This window comes from Miniopterus schreibersii, assembly GCF_964146895.1.
Source record: "Miniopterus schreibersii genome assembly, chromosome: 20".
Lineage (NCBI taxonomy): Eukaryota > Metazoa > Chordata > Mammalia > Chiroptera > Miniopteridae > Miniopterus > Miniopterus schreibersii.
In genome coordinates, this window is record NC_138122.1 from 908,356 (window position 1) to 928,162 (window position 19,807).

Sequence of the window (19,807 nt, forward strand, 5' to 3'; positions counted from 1 at the left end):
AAGCTGAGCCTCAGAGAGAAAAATGATCTTCCCAAGTCACAGGTACCAAATTAGGCACCAGCTCTAGAAGTGGCACCTTTCAGGTTGCAGCGTAGGATGTTGGAGACAGCGCAGACCCCGAGTCAGAGGCAGCTTGGCTACCACTGTGGCCTTGGGCAGTCACCGCCTCTGGCAGAGAGAACCCGTGCCCCGTGCAGATTAGGCGTCTAAAGAGTGGTGCTATTGTCTGATCCACCTCCTTCCATATTCGGGGTCAGAACAATATTTGCCTGCTCTGGCCTCTTCCCCCCTCTTCCAGTCTCCCTGTTGGCTCTCACAGGATTGGGAGTTCGAGTCTTGCCATCATCTGAAGGACTCAGGCTCTCTACTCACAGAGGCCTGGGTTTCGTCTTTCTGCCCTTCCCACCCCTCATTCCCTTGACAATGAAGAGAGGAGCAAGCAGAAGTTGAGGAGCTCTGTGCACTCCCGGGCCAGGCTGAGGGCATCAGAAGCAGCAGGCCCAGCCTGGTCCAAGGCCTTGCTCTAATCATAACTTGGACACAAGCCAGCCCGCAGCCCCTGGCTGAGCATTTCGGAGGGGCTGATTTAGGATGTTAGACTTTCCACATTTCCCTCGTTGATCTGTGGCATGATTGATTTCTAAGGGGGCTCCTTTTCACCGTGTATACATTCTCTTTAAAATTCTGAGCTGTTAACTTAAGAGTTGCCTGGACAAGTCTACTGATACTTTCCTCCCTGAGGATTTCCTGAACCTCCTTCTCTGACAAAGAGGTTTCTGAGCTTCATAAACTGCTGTCCCTTTCACATTTTTTGGAAAATGTGCCTTAGCATCTAAGGTAGAGGTCTCACTATGCCCATTCTTCCCTTTCTTGGATATTATACCTAAATCCCTGATTGCTTTCCTCTGTGCTTCTCATAACAGTTGGTTACTGTATCCATTATTACATTAATCATGCTGTGTTTTTTGTGATGTTCATACTAACTCAGTTCTAACCGTGCATTTCTTGAGGGCAGGAGCCACACCTAATTCATCTTCATATTAAATCAATATACAGTGACCTGCATGTCATGACACTCACATTTGTCAAGTGAGTGAATGAGATGACATAATAACACCTTTCTTCCAGGGTTCCTATGACTTTCATTTTGCTGCTGGTCACATTTGCAGCAATCTAGGAGATTAAATTGCCACTGGGGAAAATTAGAAATATATCAGATACTTTGCTTTTAGCATGTAAGGTTTCCAACAGATATCTGGATAGTTTAAGCTGGACATTACAATAACTTCCCTATAATCCATTTTCATCATATGTGTTAGACTTATCAGACATTGATCATTTGATGTATCACTACCCTTAGATTTATACATTTTTTTAGAATTTTATTTTTACTTTTAATTTTAATTTTTCAATTGCAGTTTACTCTCTATTATTTTGTACTGGTTTCAGGTATACAGCATAGTGGTTAGACAATCATATACTTTACAGAGTGTTCCTCCAATATTTCCAGTACCCACCTGGTACCATTCAAAGTTATTACAATTATCATTGACTATATTCCTTATGCTGTACTTAACATCCTCATTACTATTTTGTAACTACCAATCTGTACTTCTCAATACCTTCACCTCTTTAATCCAGTTTCCCAACCTCCCTTCCCTCTGGCAACTACCAGTTCATTCTCTGTGAGTCTCTTTCAATTTGCTTGTTCCTTTTTTTTGTTCCTTAGATCCCACAGATAAGTAAGTTCATATGGTATTTGTCTTTCTCTAACTGAATTATTTCACTTATTATAATACTCTCTAGGTCCATGCATGCTGTCACAAATACTAACATTTTATTATTTTTTATGGGCGAGTAATATTCCATTGTATATTTGTATCACCACTTTTTTTATCTCCTTGTCTATTGATAGGCACTTGGGTTGCTTCCATATATTGGCTATTGTAAATAACACTGCAATGAACAGAGGGGCACATCTATTCTTTCCAATTAGTGTTTTGGATTTCTTCAGATATATAACCAGAAGTGGAATCGCTGGGTCATAAGACAGCTCCATTTTTAATTTTTTGAGGACCCTCCATACTGTTTTTCACAGCAGCTGTACAAATTTACAGTCCCACCAACAGTGTATGAGGGTTCTCTTTTCTCCACATCTTGTCAACACTTGCTGTTTGTTGATTTATTGATGGAGCCATTCTGACAGGTGTGAGGTGATATCTCATTGTGGTTTTAATTTGCATTTCTCTGATGATTAGTGAAATTGAGCATCTTTTCATATGTCTATTGGCCATCTGTGTGTCCTCTTTGGAGAAGTGTCTATTCAGGTCCTGTACCCATTTTTAATGGAATTGTTTGGTATTTTGGTAGTGAGTTGTATGAGTTCTTTATAAATTTTCTATATTAATCCCTTATTGGATGTATCATTTGCAGATATCTTCTCCCATTCAGTAGGTTGTTTTTACTTCCTTGATGGTTTCCTTTGTTGTGCAAAAATTTTCAGTTTGACATAGTCCTATTTGTTATTTTTTTCTTTTGGTTCCCTTGCCTGAGAAGATATAGCAGAAAAAACATTGCTAAGAAATGTCAGAGAGTTTACTGGCTATGTTTTCTTCAAGGATTTTAATGTTTTCTAGTCTTACATTTAAGTCTTTAATTCATTTTGAGTTTATTTTTGTGTGTGGTGTAAGAAGGAGTTCAAGTTTTATTTTTTTGCATGTTTCTGTCCAATTTTCTCAGCACCATTTATTGAATGGACTGTCTTTATCCATTCTATGTTCTTGCCTTCTTTGTCATATATTCGTTGACCATGTAGGCATGGTTTTATTTCTAGGCTCTTGATTCTGTTCCATTGATTTATATGTCTGCTTTTATGCCAGTATCATGCTGTTTTGATTACTATAGCCTTATAGTATAGTTTGATATCAGGTAGTGTGATGCCTCCAACTTTGTTCTACTTTGTCAAGACTGCTGAGGCTATTCAGGGTCTTCTGTGATTCCATATATGTTTCTGGATTATTTGTTTTTTATTTTTATTTTTTATTTATTTATTTATTTTTAAACATATCTTTATTGATTTCAGAGAGAGGAAAGGAAGGGAGAGAGAGATAGAAATATCAATGATGAGCGAGTCATTGATTGGCTGCCTAGCCCGCAACCCGGGCATGTGCCCTGACCAGGAGTCAAACCCCGATCGATCGCCTGGATCCTAGGTCGATGCTCAACCGCTGAGCCACGCCCGGCCGGGCGCCATTGGTTTTTTAAATAGGAATTGTGTAGAATCTATAGATTGTATTGGATACTATGGACATTTTGATTATGTTAATTCTTCCTATCCGTTAACACAGTATATGATTTCATTTATTTGTATATTCTTTGATTTTCTTCAGCGTCTTATAGTTTTCAAAGTACAAGTCTTAGTTAAATTTATTCCTAGGTATTTTATATTTTTGATGCAGTTGTAAATGGTATTGTTTTATTAGTTTCCCTTTCTGATAGTTTATTATTTTTGTACAAAAATACAACTGATTTCTTAATATTCATTTTGTATCCTGCTACTTGACTGAATTCATTTATCAGTTCTAGTAGTTTTTTGGTGGAGTCATTAGGGCTTTCTATATACAGTATCATGTCACCTGCAATTAATGACAGTTTTACTTCTTCCTTTCCAATTTGGATACCTTTATTTCCTCATCTTGTCTCATTGCTGTGGCTAGAACCTCCAGAACTATGTTGAATAAGAGTGGTGAAAGCAGACATCCTTGTCTTGTTCAAGATCTTAAGAGAAACACTTATAGTTTCCCTGCATTGAGTGTGATGTTTGCTGTGGGTTTGTCATATATGGCCTTTGTTATGTTGAGGTATGTTTCCTCTATTTCCACTTCACTGAGATTTTTTTTATCATAAGTGGGTGCTGGGTTTTGTTTAATCTTTGTCTGCATCTATTGATGTGATCATATGATTTTTATCCTTCATTTTGTTTATGTGGTGTATCACATTAGTTGATTCATGAGTATTGTACCAATCTTGCATCCTAAGAATAAATCCCACTTGATCATGGGGCATGATATTTTTAATGTATTGCTAGGTTTGGTTTGCTAATATTTTGTTGAGTATTTTTGCATCTATGTTCATCAGGGATATTGGCCTATAATTTTCTTTTTTTAAATCTTCTCCTGAGGGTATGCTTATTGATTTTTTAGAGAGAGAGGCAGGGAGAGAAAGAGAGAGGGGGGAGAAACATCAATGTGAGAGAAAAACATCAATCAGTTGCCTCCTGCATGAGCCCCTATGGGGGAATTGAACCTGCAACCTAGGTATGTGTCCTGACCTGGAATCAAACCTGCAGCCTCTTGGTGTATGGGATGACACTCCAACATATTGAGCCACCTTGGCAGGGCTATAATTTTCTTTCTTTGTAGTGTCTTACCTGGTTTTGGAATTAGGATAATGCTGGCCTCAAAAAATGCTCTTTGGAGTGTTCCTTCCTCTTGATTTTCTTTTTTTGAAATAGTTTGAGAAGGATAAGTGTTAGTTCTTCCTTGAATGTTTGTTAAAATTTACCTGTGATGCCATCTGGTCCAGGACTTTTGTTTTCTGGGAGTTTTTTAATTATTATTATTATTACTGCTTTGCTATCATAAATTGTAACTGGTCTGTTCAGGTTTTCTGATTCTTCTTGATTCAGTTTTGGAAGTTTTTATTTTTCTAGGAATTTATCCAGTTCTTCCACAGTGTCCAATTTATTGACATCTCATTGTAATATTTTCTTATAACCCTTTTGATTTCTGTAGTGTCACTTGTCTTTCTCTTTTGTTTCAGATTTCATTTATTTGTGTTGTCTCCTTTTTTTTCTTGATTACTCTGGTTAAAGGTTTGTCAGTTTTGTTTATCTTTTCAAAGAATTAGTTCTTGAGGGGTGTGTGTGTGTGTGTGTGTGTGTCTGCATGTGTGTGTGTTTAATGTCTATGTCATTTATTTCAGCTCTTATCTTTATTGTTTCTTTCCTTCTACTCACTTTGGGCTTTGTTTGTTGTTCTTTTTCTAATTTCTTCAGGTGTAAGTTTGGAAGGTTTATTTGAGATTTTTCTTGCTTCTTGAGGTAGGCCCTATTGCCATGAATTTGCCATTTAGGACTGTTTTCTCTGTGTCCCATAGATTAGGGGTTTTATTTGTCTCAAGGTAACTTTTTATTTCTTCCTTGATCTCATTGTTAATCCAGTCATTGTTCAGTAACATGTTATTTAGCCTCCATTGTTTGTGTGTTTTTTAGGTTTTTTTCTTGTAATGTATTTCTCGTTTCATATTATCATGGTTAGAGAAGATGCTTCATATGATTTCATTCTCTTAAATTTGTTGTGACTTGTTTTGTGTCCTAACATGTGATCTATCTTGGAAATTTTTCCATGTGCACTTGAAAAGAATGTATATTCTGCTGCTTTGGAGTGAAATGCTATGAAAATATCAATTAAGTCTTTCTGATCTATTGTGTCACTTAAGGCTACTGTTTCCTTGATGATTTTCTGCCTGGAAGATCTATCTATTGATGTTAATGGGGTGTTAAAGTCTTCTGTTATGACTGTATTGCTGTTGATCTCTACTTTTATGTCCATTAAGATTTGCTTTATATATAAGATGGGACATAAGTTGGTTTACAGTTGTGAGTACATGAAACAGTTTATTCTTGTATTTTTATTTATTAATTATTGTATTATTTTCCATACAAACAACTGTAAACCTACTTTGCCCCACCCTGTATTTAGGTGCTCCTATGTTGGGTGCATAAATGTTTACAACAGTTATAGTCTCTTGTTGGATTGATCCCTTTATCATTATGTATGGTCCTTTTTTGTCTCTTATTAGAGCCTTTGTTTTAAAGTCTGTTTGGTCAGATATAAGTATTGCTACCCCTGCTATTTTGTTTTTATTTCCATTTGCATGAAATCTCTTTTTCCATCTCTTTACTTTCAATCTCTGTGTGCCTTTCATTCTGAGGTGGGTCACCTGTAGACAGCATGTATATGGGTCTTGTTTTCTTATCCATTCAGCTACCCTAAACATTTTGATTAGAGAATCTATGACATTTACATTTAAAGTGATTATTGATAGGTTCATATATTTTGCCATTTTATTCGTAGTAGATATGTTCCTTTTTTTTCTTTCTTTTTCTTAAAGAAGCCCCTTTAACATTTCTTGTAATACTGGGTTGGTGGTAATGAACTTCTTTGTTTTTTTCCTTGTTTGAGAAGCTTTTTATTTCACCTTCAATTTTAAATTATAGCCTTGATGGTCAAAGTAGTCTCAGTTGTAGATCCTTGCTTTTTATCACTTTGAATATTTCATGCAAATCCCTTCTGGCCTGAAATGTTTCTGTTGGGAGACCTGGAGACAGTCTTATAGGAGCTCCCTTGTAGGTTGCCGTCTTTTTCTTTCTACTTTTAAGATTCTGTTTTTGTCTTTAACCTTTGCCATTTTAATTATGATGTGTCTTGGTGTGGGGGTCTTTAGGTTCATCTTGTTTGGGACTCTCTGTGCTTCCTGGACCTGTGTATCTTTTTCCTTCACCAATTTAGGGAAGTTTTCAGTCTTTGTTTTTTCACATAGATTCTCAATCCCTTTCTCTCTCTCCTCTCCTTCTGGTACCCCTACCATATGGATGTTGTTATGCTTTATGTTGTCCCAAAGGTCTCTTAAACTATCCTTATTTCATAGAATTCTTTTTCTTCTTCTCTGATTGGGTGTTTTCTGCTACCTTGTCTCTAAATCACTGATTCAATCCTCTGCTTCATCTAACTTCTGTTTATTTATTCTAGTATATTCTTCATTTCTAATATTGTATTCTTCATTTGTGATTTGCCCTTTTTATGGTTTCCATTTCCTTTTTTATGCTGTTGAAGTTCTCACTAAGTTCCTTGAGCATCCTTATAACTATTGTTTTGAACTGTATACCTGGTAGATTGCTTACCTCCATTTAATTTAGTTTTTTTGTTTGTTTGTTTTTGGAGATTTTTCTGTTATTTCATTTGGGGAATGTTTCTTTGTCTTCCCAGTTTTGCTGCCTCTCTGTGTGTTTTTTGCTGTGTATTAGGTAGATCTGCTATATCTCCGAGTCTTGGTAGGGTGGCTTTAAATAGTAGGTGTTGTGTTGGACCCAGTGACGCAGTCTCTCTGACCACCTGAGCTGGGTGCTTCAGGGATGTCCCTTTTGTGAGTTATGTGAGCTCTCCTCTTGTAGTTGAGTCTTGATTGTTCTTGGCTTGTTTGTGCGGAGGGTTTACCCTCTGGCTGGTTTATTTAAGGATCAATGCCAACCACAGTGTATGAGCTGCTGTGCAGGTGCTGACCACACAAAGTGTAATTCGTCTCGGCAGGGTCTACCAAGATCACCCTTTGATTGTGCTGCTTGTGGAGCTATTTGGATCCTGCTATGATGTTTTCTGAAGCTGACTACTAGTGTGTTGGTTCTGGCATCTCTTGGGAGGGACTCTGGTGCAGGCCAATGTCAAATCCTGCCTTCTACTGGCTCTGGGCAACCTATTTGGATCTACAAGGTGATCCACAGTGCATGACTTTCTCTGTTGGGCCTGGGTGTGCATGGGAAGGGGCAAGCTGCACACCAAGGCTGGCTTTTTTTAGCACTGAGCTCAGGGGCAGGTCAGAAAATGGCTCAAGCCATTCTGAGATCCACCTCTGCATGACTTCATCTATAGGCTGCCTGTTACTCTCAGTCACTGAAAGAGCCTCTGGTGGTATACAAGTTGCATAAAGTAGGTTCTCAATGAGAGTCATCAGGTAGGCATGAGTGGTTCACCAGCTTGATACAGATTCAGACTTGGTGCCAATGCTGGGTCTAAGGTCGCTCAGCAAATGTATCATAGTACACTAAAGTCAGTTTCCAGCAGACCTTTGTGGTGGGGCAGGGTTTCAGGGAGTTGTCAGGGTGAGGCCAGCAGAGTTTTTCAGGCCCCAACAGACCAATATTTGGCCGTGTGAAGGGAGGGCTTTGTACCTCTCAGGCATATGAGGAAAAAATGGACCCTGACTTCAAGCAACACAGCTCAGTCTATTCAGAATTCTGCTTGGACCTCCTTGAGAGTTCTAGAGCTTGGCAGGGTTGGACCACTGGGAGTGGGAGGGTGGGGCTAGTGGATCTCCCATGAGGGAATGACATCATTCAGGCTCAAGAGAAAGGGGGGTGAATGGTCCCCACCCCAGAGCTACCCAACTCAATCTTTGACACCCCTGAGTCCACCCAGACCTCTACACCAGGGGCATAGGCAGCTGACTCCTCCATAAAGCAAGAGCTTGGCAGAGCAGGGCGATGGTGGGACTACCGCATTCTTCCAGGCTGATGACATACGGAGGGGAGTGTTTGACTCAATAAAGTTGGCATCTCAGGGTGGTGTGGAAGAGGAACTCAGCACAGGGAAACTGACAGCTGTCCCTTCAGCTCTCTCCCCAAAGACATACAACCCAGTCTCTCCTTGCACTACTGTAGTTTGCACCAAGCTGCCTCTCTCTGCTAGAGCCCAGAGTGAGTGGCTGCTAACCAGATTTTGAGTGCTGCCCCTTTAAGAGAGTATCTGGGTTTCTAGAAGATGCTGGTCTCTACATAGTAGACAGAATCCCCACTGATTTTCACAGCCACATAATATATGGGCTCTTTTTCCCAGATTTGGTGATTTGGGCTGGGGAGCCTAAAGTGGGGTTCAGACTCCACACTCCTAATGGGGGAAGCTTTGCAGCTGAGATATCCCTCCAGATTCTCAACCACCACCTGTGGGAGTGGGGCCACCCCTTTTTGCATCTCCTCCCTTCTTACCAGTCTTGATGTGGCTTCTTCTTTAAATCCTTGGTTATAAGACTTCTGTTCAGTTAGTCTTTAGTTGGTTATTCAGGTTGATCTACATTTTAGTTGTAATTCTAGTTTGATTCTGGGAGGAGGTGAGTATAACTTTTACCTATCACTTTCTTCTTTCCTAAATTTGTAAATTTCCATGCAGTTCCTTATTGCCTTGACATTCAACACTTGTCCATCTTTCTACCTTTTAGGGTTTTTCTTCTATTAAAATATAATCTTTTCATAGGTCCCATCTTATCCAATGTATTATGAAATGATATTTTCTGCCTTGTGTTACATGCTTTCACCTTTTAGGTATATAGACATCTGGGGCTACACATGTTGTTTTCTGACCCAGTTATTTTCATCTATAGATCATTGGAGCCTCATGTACACTTACTCTTATTTATGCTCTGCCTTCTCTGCTTCCTGATAGCTATTCTCCACTCTCACTACATGCTCCACTTCCTTTCCTTTTGCTTTAGGAATAAAGCCTAATGGGTCAGCTTACCTTGCAGGCATGTATCCTGCTCTAATCTCATGCAATATACTCATGACTAAAGACAAAAATCATGAGAACCACACCTTTGGATTCTTCCTCCCATAGAGAGATGGAAAGGGAAGGGTGTCTAAGTTTCTCAGGGCTCCCTCACAATGCATCACAGACTAGGTGGCTTAAAACAACAGGAACGTATTCTCTTCCAGTTCTGGAGGCTAGGAGTACGAAATCAATGTTAGTAGGCCCATGCTTCCTCTTACAGAAAAATCTGCGCCAGGCGTTTTCCCTAACATCCGCTGGTTGTAGGAAATCCTGGGCTTGTGGCAACATAACTCCAGTCTCTGGCCTCTGTCTTTATTTGGCCTTTTTCTCTCTGTGTCTTCTGTTTCCCTGTGAAAAATCTCTCTCTCCTTTTTCGAGGACACTAGTCATTGGTTTTAAAGCCCACCCTAATCTAATATGATCTTATCGCAACTTGATTGCATCTGCAAAGATCCTCGTTTCAAATAAGGGCACATTTACAGTTACTAGGGATTAAGAGTTCAACATATCTTTGGGGGACATGATTTAATCCACTACAAGGGGTAATTCCAGAATAAGGAGCATCAGGGAGGAATCGGTTAAATGGGTAGAGGGGACTCCTTACCAGAGCTCAACTTTCTAAGTCACCCAGGTGTCCTAGGTGTCTAAGCTGGGAACAGAGTTTATAGCTTTCAAATCTGTGACAAGAAAACCAAGTTCAAGACACACTGAAGTTTTTTTTCTTTTGGGGCCTGGGGGATAGATTTAGTATTTACTTTGAATTACTAATATGCTCTGCAGGATCTGCTTGTTTAACGATTTCCACTTGTTTCCCCATGATATTATTTTTAGTCACCATCTCTCCCTAAGAGTGGAATAATGCCCATCATAAGGACAGTGTGCAGTGAAGTGCTAAGCAGAATAGTGCCGAGCCCTGGGTCATTGCCTGTGCTGTTAGAAATGGAGGTGATATAGAAGTGATTCTTTGGGACACAGGGGGCCTTTATGACTCTGACCTTTCCCAGCATTAAACAGTAGTGGAGGACATGGGAAAATGTACTAAGTCAAGAAAAACTAGAAATAAACATGCTGTCCATATACCAAATGGTTACAATGGTGAGCAACAGGGTGAGCCACTCCAGGACGCTGAGGCAGTGCACGTCTCAGCTGTCCACAGCCTGAGTTCAGTAAAGGTGTCCTCTCAGCTGGGTCTGTCATGGTCCAGCCAAAGGGAAGATTGTGAGGACCCTCACAGCTGGTGTCTTTGTCACTGACTGCCAAACCTGTAGCCATCAGAGAAGAGTGAGGTTTTGAGCCTCACTCTAGCTCTAATTAGTTTAATGATCTTATATTTATGCCTGTTCTGTGCCAAGTTCTGCTGGTAAAAAAAAACAATGAATTAAACATGACTTTTGTCCTAAGATAATTCAGGGTCTAGTGGGAGAGACAGATGTGTTCTCAGGGAATGTGGGTGTCATGTGATGTGCTACAAAGGTGGAGGGTCATGGGAGCACAAAAGATGGGTTGCCTAAGCCAGCAGTGGCTTTGTGGGGTGCTTTCTGGTAAAGATGACCCAGAACTGAGCCCTGAAGGAGCATGTTAGCCAGGCCAAGGATGGTGTAAGGGCCTTAGGAAAAGGAAGCATCAATGAAGACCTGGAGATGGAGCCAAGTGTGAGGTATGACAGGACTTCAGGTGGCTGAACAGGCTGTAGAAGCTATCAGAGCCAGTTGTTTAAAGGAAAGTTCTCCAATAAAAATCTAATATGTGGTCTTATTTCCAACATTTAAATATTTGAAATACATTTCCCCACACTCATCCTCATGCCCTCTTCTCTTCCTCCTCTGCACCTTCCTCCTCCATCCACCAGGCTCTGCTTCTGTGCCAACCTCTCCCTTTCTCTGCCTCCTCTCCCTCTGCTCCCTCTTTCTCTCCGTGTCTCACTCATAGACAGGGCAGTGATATCAGGATGGAGGTGGCATTTCTGGGCTTCAGAGTGTGTTGCTTCCTCAGGGTTCTCCTGGACAGTGACAGAATCTATAAGCCCTTAGCATTAATTCTGTTATATTTTATTCCCAAGGTGTTGCCTCCTGCTTGACACCCTGTAGCCAAGAATATAGAAAAGAAAACAGGAGGAGAAGCAAGCTGGCACCTGGGAGCCTTTGGATGCAGAGCTTTTAGTGTATTGGTGTGAGTCTTCATGGCCCACGCTTCACTCAGTGACTTTCCACATTTCTGTTCTGTGTTTACACACAGCCTAAGTCACTCAGTCTCCGGACCTCCCACTGGGAAAGTTGTGCTCACCGGGTACTCCCTCCCTCCTCCCACCCCCTGTACCCTGTCATTGAAGACCTATCGCAGCGTCTTCACCTCCTCCCTCCCAGGCACCTTGCCCATCTGTCTTCCCCTCTCCCTACTGTGTCTCTAACCTGCAAACATGCTCATTCTAAACACACCTTGACCCCCATTTTATACTAGCTTCTATCCAGTCTCTTCTCCCCTTTCTGTCCAGACTCCTGGCAAAGGACATGTCTGCTTCCATATATCCTATTTGCTGTTTAACTTCTGCAGTCTGACTCTGGCGTCATTATTCTATTGAATTTCTCTTATTAAGGTCACTGATGACTCCTTTTTTGAGAAATGAATGAGTCTTTTTCAGACTTTAACTCCTGAGCCTCTCTGACATTTGTGACATTGCATACGAGGCCCCCACAATCCAAGCTCTCTCCACTTCTCCATCTCCATCTTCATCTCCCACCACTCCCAAGGTCACATTTTATGCTCCAGTAGCACTAAATTGCTGCAATTCTTCATATTCATTTCTCTGCCTTCTTGCCTTTTCTTGGGATTCTCTTTCCTCTGCTTTTATTCCTCCTTGACTGGCCAGTATCTACTCATCTATTAGAATCAGGTGTGGGCACATCTTCTGCAGGCATCCCTCATTCTGTCCCCAGGCTGAGTTTGGTGCCTATAAGTAAAATCTATTTATCTCTATTGCAGCTTTGATCAGATGGTGTTAGTATTATCTCTTTATGTACTTGCCTCTCCATATGCCTGTGAGCTACTAGGAAAAGGGCCCTGTGCTTTAGTCTAGCATTTAGTGCAGTGCCTGGTGCACAGTAGTGCCAAATTGATGCCTACTGAATGGGTGAATGAATTTTGCCAAGAAAAATATTTGTAGAAGATGAGAGAGTTGTTGAAATTTGAAGGGCGAATAGTGCCCCGTAAAGAGGGGGAAGTACATCATTGCTTTCTTGAGGCAGGTTGCTTAGGGGCAGAGTCTGAGGTGGGCAATCTTGGGAAAGTGAGGGAGGCACCAGGGGAAGAGAGTTCAGCAAGGATGTGATCTGAGCCGGAACCCAGCTTCTACCTGGGCCCCAGGAGCTCTGACACGTGACCTGCACACAAAGGTGGTCCCCTATGTTGGTCAGTCAATGCCCTTAGGGTGGGGAGGTGTGGTTGCATTGTGTGTGGGGGGTCATAACCTCCTGGGTCAAGTGACTGCCATGGAGCCACGGCCAGCTGAGTTACCTTTAGCCTTTATTCACAGTGGCTGAGGATGGAGGTCCCAGGCAGGCACAGGAAGCACCACCACTCTTGCAGCAAAGGAAATGGTGGGTGGAAGGACGCAGCTTGGGCCATGAGGGGAACTGCAAAGTGCTAGATATTGCTGGAGTGGCAGAGGAAGTGGGGGAGCCCTAAAAGACAGATGCCAGCTCTAGAAACCTGTGGGATGTGCTCAGCATATCAAATGTTTCATTCAGGTCACAGAGAGGGTTTCACGTGTTGGATTAACTGCTTTCAGTTGCATTAGGAAATATTGGAGTGACATTAGTGAGTGAATGGAGGACAGGAGCAACACCAGAGCAGGGAGACCATTAGGAGAGCATTCAGTAATCAAGGTGAAAGGTGGTGAGAGTCTGAACTAAAGTAGTGCAGTGGAGATGAGGGAGGGGTGTCAGATAAGAGAGAGATTAAGCAGTCAGGAGGGAAGGTATTTGTGGTCATAGAGCACTCTCAGAACACCCCATAGGAGCAGTACCTACTTCTCTCACTGGGAAGACCAACTCTCCTCTTAGCCCTTAAAGCCATCTCTGTTGCCATCACACACTCACCTAGCCAGGAGTTATACAGTTTGTCTCATCTGAATCAAATAGTTCAAGGGGAGTACAGTTCTGGAGTTTTGCATTAAGGGATTTCCTTGTTTTCTGAATTTAAAAGTGTATGGGAGGAAACGTGTCAGGTGCCCTGTCTGTGTACGGCATTGTGCTGACGCACAGGTAGCCAGGAGGGAGTGGACATAAAGATCAACAAAGTATGGGCCCTGCCCTCAAGTTGCTCATAATCTTGTAGGTGAGCTAGAAATGCAGACAACCAACCATACTATGAGGCAGATTGTGATATGTGCCTCAGTAACAGTGTGCAATGCTTGATCTTGGTTGAAGGTGGAGAAGATTACAAGAGATAAACAACATGTTGTCATTGCCCAGATAAAGGAGGGATTAATTCTGACCATGGGCTCAGATCATCTTGCTTAATAGAAGATAGGATATTTGAGCATGGTCTGGAGGGTGAGAGGGATGTTGCTGGGTAAAGAAGGACCAGCAAATGAAGTCATTCTTCCGGGGAAATAACAACAACAACAAAACAACAACAACAACAACATATCCCAAAGGAATTAATAAATTGGGGCTTGCCTAAAATAATTCCACAATAGAGCTGGAAATAGAAACACAGGCATTCCAGGTTTGGGTGTTTTAGTCTGAACTTTAATTGAATTCTTATTACTCTATCATTATGTTGGAGGAAACAATTTGAACTTCTAGGGGAAAGAATGCTATGTAAACAGAGGTGTCTGAAATAAATCGGTATATTAGTATACAAAGGATAGTAATTTAAGCCTGTTCAGATCCTAATAATAATAGTTGACTGACGTAAACAACACTAAATGCAAAGATTGTATTCAACCTGCTCAAATCACCCTTTGTGGCGATCTCTCTTAAGACTAATCATTAGGAGAAGAGCTGGAAGATCTCTGGAATTTCTCTACTTCAACTTCTTTCTCTTGCAGGTCAACAATGAACGGCTGTATCTACCTCTGAAACTGGGACAAGGGAAGATAAATATCTTTTCCTTTGGCTTCCATGTGGTGGTGGAAACTGATTTTGGCCTGAAGGTTGTGTATGACTGGAAGACTTTCCTGTCAATCACAGTCCCACGAAACATGCAGAACAGCACCTACGGCTTGTGTGGCCGCTATAACGGCAACCCTGACGATGACCTGGAGATGCCTATGGGTCTGCTTGCATCCAGTGTCAATGAGTTTGGGCAGAGCTGGGTGAAGAGGGACACCTTCTGCCAGGTGGGCTGTGGGGACCGCTGCCCTTCCTGTGCCAAGGTGGAAGGTTTCTCAAAGGTTCAGCAGCTGTGCAGCCTAATTCCCAACCAGAACGCTGGCTTCACCAAGTGTCACAGCAAAGTCAATCCCACCTTCTTTTACAAGAACTGCCTGTTTGACTCTTGCATTGATGGGGGCGCGGTGCAGACTGCCTGCAGCTGGCTACAGAACTACGCCAGCACCTGCCAGACTCAGGGGATTGCAGTGACTGGCTGGAGGAATTACACGTCATGCTGTGAGTCCTTCCCCTTATCTTGCCTTGTGTCTTAATTGGTGTGGACGGGTCGGTCTTCCATCTCTATAGGTGTCATAGAAAATTAAATAGAGCAATTTAAGGATAAGCACTTTGAAATTGAGTTAGTTGTCTAAAACATGTATAACCTACCAGAGTCTCCGTTTCTTTTTCTGTAAAATTGACTTATTTCATATGTTGCTCTGAGGATGAAATAAGATCATTTACCTTTTTATTTTTTAAAAAAATATTTTATTATATTTTATTTTTCAATCACTTTTTATTTTTCAATTACAGTTGACATACAATATTATATTAGTTTCAAGTGTACAACATACTAATTAGGCATTTATATAACTTACAAAGTGATCACCCAATAAATCTATTACCCATCTGACAAAATACATAGTTATTACAATATTTTTTACTATATTCCCTGTGCTGTACTTTACATCCCCATGGCTATTTTGTAACTATTAATTTGCACTTCTTAACCCTTTCTCCTTTTTCAAACCCATTCCCCCAAACCTCCCTCTGATCTAGCAACCATCAAAAGGTTCCTTGTATCTATGACTTTGTTTCTGCTTAGTTTGCTCATTTATTTTGTTTTTAGATTCCATATATCAGTGAAATATTAGGGCATTTGCCTTTGTCTGATTTATTTCACTCAGCATAATACACTCTAGATCCAATCCATGTTGTTGCAGATGGCAAGATTTCATTCTTTTTTTACGGAAGAGTTACATTGCATTGTATGTAGGCACCACTTCTTTCTCCATTCATTTGTGATGGACGCTTAGGTTGCTCCCATATCTTGGCTATTGTAAATAAAGCTGCGGTGAACATAGGGATGCACCTATGCTTTTGAATTGGTGTTACGGGTTTCTTTGGATATGATACCTGGAAGAGAAATTGCTGGGTCCTTCTTGTCTCTTGTTATACCCTTTATTTTAAAGTTTATTTTGTCTGGTATAAGTTTTTCTATCCCAGCTTTTTTTGTTTTTCCATTTGCATGAAATGTCGTTTTAAATTTATTTACTTTCAGTCTGTGCATGTCTTTCAATCTGAGTGAGACTCTTGTAGGCAGCGTATGTGAGGGTCTTGTTTTCTCATCCATTCAGCCACCCTATGCTTTTTGGTTGGAGCATTTAATCTTTACATTTAAAGTGACTATTTATAGCTATATGGATATTGTCATTTTATTGTTCATGTTTGTAATCTTTCTTCTTCTTCTTAAAGAAACCCCTCAACATTTCCCATGATACAAGTTTGGGGGTTGATGAGCTCCTTTAGCTGTCTCTTGTCTGGGAAGCTCTTTACCTGTCCTTCGATTCTAAATGACAGCTTTGGTTTGGAGTAACCTTGGTTGTAGGTCCTTGCTTTCATCAGTTTGAATATTTTGTGCCAGTCCCTCTGGCCTGCAAAGTTTCTGTTGGGAGCCCCTTGTAGGTAACTAACTGCTTTTCTCTTGCTGCTTTTAAGATTCTCTTTGTCTTTAACCTTTGGCATTTTAATTATGGTGTGTCTTGGTGTGGGACTTTCAACTCATCTTGTTTGGGACTGTGTGCTTCCTGGGCTTTTATGTCTATTTTCTTCATCATATTAAGGAACATTTTCATCATTATTTCATCAAATGGGTTTACAGTTCCTTGCTCTCTCTCTTCTTCTTCTAGAACCCCTAGGATGCAAATGTTGGAACAATTGATGTTGTCCCAGAGGCCCCTTAAACCGTCCTCATCGTTTTTTAAATATGTTTTTATTGATTTTAGAGAGAGAGGAAGGGAGAGAAAGATAGAAACATAGATGAGACAGAAACAGTGATCCGTTTCCTCCCACATGCCTCTTACTGGGGATCGCGCCTGTAACCTGGGCATGTGCCGTGACTGGGAATTGAACTGGTGACTCTTGGTGCATGGGTCGATGCGCAACCACTGAGCCACACCAGGTGGGACATCCTCATCTTTTTTTTATCATTTCGTTTTTGCCATTCTGATTGGAATTTTCTGCTACCTTATCTTCCAAATTGCTGATTCTATCCTCTGCTTCATCTAATCTAGTGTTGATTTCCTTAAATGTATTCTCCATTTCAGTTACTGTATTATTCTTTTCTGACTGGTTCTTTTTATATTTTCTATCTCCCACTTTATGTTTCCTGTCTCCCTGAGGTTGAAGTTCTCACTAGATCATTGAGCAGCCTTATAACCAGACCAGTGTTTTAAACTCTGCATCTCGTAGATAGCTTGTCTTTATTTTGTTTAGGTTTTTTCCTGGAGTTTTGTTCTGTTCTTTCATTTAGGACATGTTTCTGTGTCTCCTCATGTTGACTGTCTCCCTGTGTTTGTTTCTATGTATTAGGTAGAGCTATTACATCAACTGTTCTTGGTAGAGTAGCTTTATGTAGTAGATGTCTTGTGGAGCCCAGGGACACAGTCTCCCTGGTCACCTGAGCTGGGTGTTCCACATGTGTCCCTTGTGTGGGCATGTGTGCCTTCCTGTTGTAATTTATGCTTGATTGACATTGGCTGATTGCTGAGGATGATTGTTTAAATCTGGCCACTCTGTGTTGGTTCTGGGGCCTCTTGGGAGGGGCTCTGGTGTAGGCCACAGTCAGTTGCTGCCTGTGCCCTGCTCAGGGCCACTTGGTATAAGCCATAAAGTTACCTGCAGATGGTTGCCACTTGTCCTGGGCTTATAGGTGCCTGGAAAGCCTGAGCAAGTGAACTGAGGCTGACTGTTGCTAGTGTTAGGCTTGGGGCTGTTTAGCAAGAGGTGGGGGGCATGCTGAGACCAGATGTTGCTTGTTTGAGGTTTGTGAAACTAAGAGATTTTAGGAAAGTCCACAGCATGAGCCAAAACTGCTTGTATGGAAAAGCTACTGGAAGCAGCTTGGGTGGGCCTGCAAGTTGGGTGGGGGAGGGTCTCAGGGAGTCACCAGGGCGGGGCAAATGGTTTTAGCTAGGTTGATAGAGACTCAGATATGGTGCCCACGTGTGTGTGCAGGCTGGGTGGGGAGAGGGATCAACAAAGGAACAATGGCCTCTACGAGCACTTATAATGTCTGAGAGAAAACTGCTCTTCCAGTCCTCGGCCTGAAACCAGACAATTTAGTTCCTCCTCATATGTCCCTGGCACCTTTCAAGCTGTTGCCCCAGTTCTGGAGCTCAGACTGAGTGAGACCAATGGCAAGTAAGTCCATGTGTGTGCCCTTTAAGAGGAATGCCTGGGACTCCTCACTACTCAGGAAGGACCTCTACAGCTGAGATATCCCTCCCAATTCTTATCTGCCACATGTGAGTATGAGACCAGCCTCTCCTACCTGTCTTGATGTGGCATCTTCTGTATATCCTCAGTTGTAGAACTTCAGGGAGTTCTGAATGATGGCTGTTCTATAATTGGCTTGTAATTTTGATGTGGTTGTGAGAGGTGGTGAGCACAGCCTTTACCTGCTCCACCATCTTAATCAATCACTTATATAAAGGGCAGAGCACCATACATGGTATTTGGACTCAGCAAGTACACAATAAAATTCTAACAAAGGACTAATAGGGAAAGAGTTAGCTAGTAGGTTAGTTAGCTCTAGAACCTCATGGGCCCACCGTTGTATTGATAATTTCTATGCTCTCTCTAAGTGTGTTATTCTATTTGACTCATACATGTGCTGTATCAGACTTTGAGCTTATGAAACATAGCAAGGTGTTAAGAGCATTAGAGACAGAATAGAGCCCCTGGATTCTGGCCCTGCTCTATCTTTAAGAAGCAGTGTAGCCTTGGAGCACCTCACTTTTCCTCCTGGCCTGTAGTTCCCCCAGTGATGGTGTGATAAAGCTGCTGTCTGTACCCCTCATGCTGCAGAAGCATCCGGAGGGGACAGTGAGGTAGCTGGGGACACAGCAGCACATTCTGCATGCTAACTGGCGTTCTTGTTACATTAATGGCATGCTCTGAGCCAATCCCAGTGCCACACACTTCATCAGCATTACCTTATCTATTCTCTTCAGCAACCCAGTTAGTTGGGGAAAACCTAGACTCAGAGGAATTTTGTAACTTGCCTACAGTTATACGATCTCAGTAGCAAAGTCTGAATTCAACCTTCTTAACCCCAAAGCTCATGCTCTCGACCCATTCATTCACTATACTGGTATACTATGTACTGAAAGAATTTGCCTTCATTTAGCACATCATACTAGGAAAAAACTGGAGGAGAAACCACTATTGGTCTTTGGCCGATCTGTCATCTCAGTATCATTAGCTATACCAAATTTCTTTTTAGACCCAACTGTATAAAAAGGCTACATATTGATGCTGAATGTGTGGAGTTCTAAATAAGTGATACAGCAAGGGTCCCAGAGAACAAACTCCCTTTGCATTCTGGAAAAAGAGGATTTGGATGAACAACCAGAAAGAATGTTATTGTTTAATACTCACACAGTTAATTTACATTCTACATAATTATGTTCATGCAGATTGTTGGAGGAAATGGGGAGAGGGAGAAAAAAGATTTTAATACCATTTCATCCAGACTTGGTCCCTGAGTGAGGCGTTGGAGTAATGATTCCAGAATTACTGTCCACACTAATTGACCTCCGATAACTTCAGTAAAATAAATATGCCTATAAAAAGTCAGGGTCTGGATATCTACCCAGAGCTGCCCTGGATTCATCAGGGTGAGCACAGTCTGGCCTGAGAGCTTGCCTTTCTGCAAATCAGAAAACCAAGTTGTGGACTCAGGGGTGTTGAAATGGTGCATATTTGGGAAAGAGTTTTAAGAAGGACATTGCTTGCTTCATCTTGAGACCCACTACAAGGACACCCTTTTTT

General features: G+C 41.5%; 1 protein-coding gene across 1 annotated transcript in view; it reads left to right on the forward strand.

Annotated features, from left to right (window-relative positions):
• The window catches only part of TECTA (tectorin alpha), a gene marked incomplete at both ends in the record, with an annotated part of 117,270 nt that overhangs the window by 43,700 nt on the left and 53,763 nt on the right, over positions 1–19,807 (forward strand). The window contains one exon of the mRNA XM_081122727.1: positions 14,431–14,992. Within this exon, the coding sequence (XP_080978853.1) occupies positions 14,431–14,992 (562 nt within the window). The remainder of the gene's footprint in view (positions 1–14,430; positions 14,993–19,807) is intronic.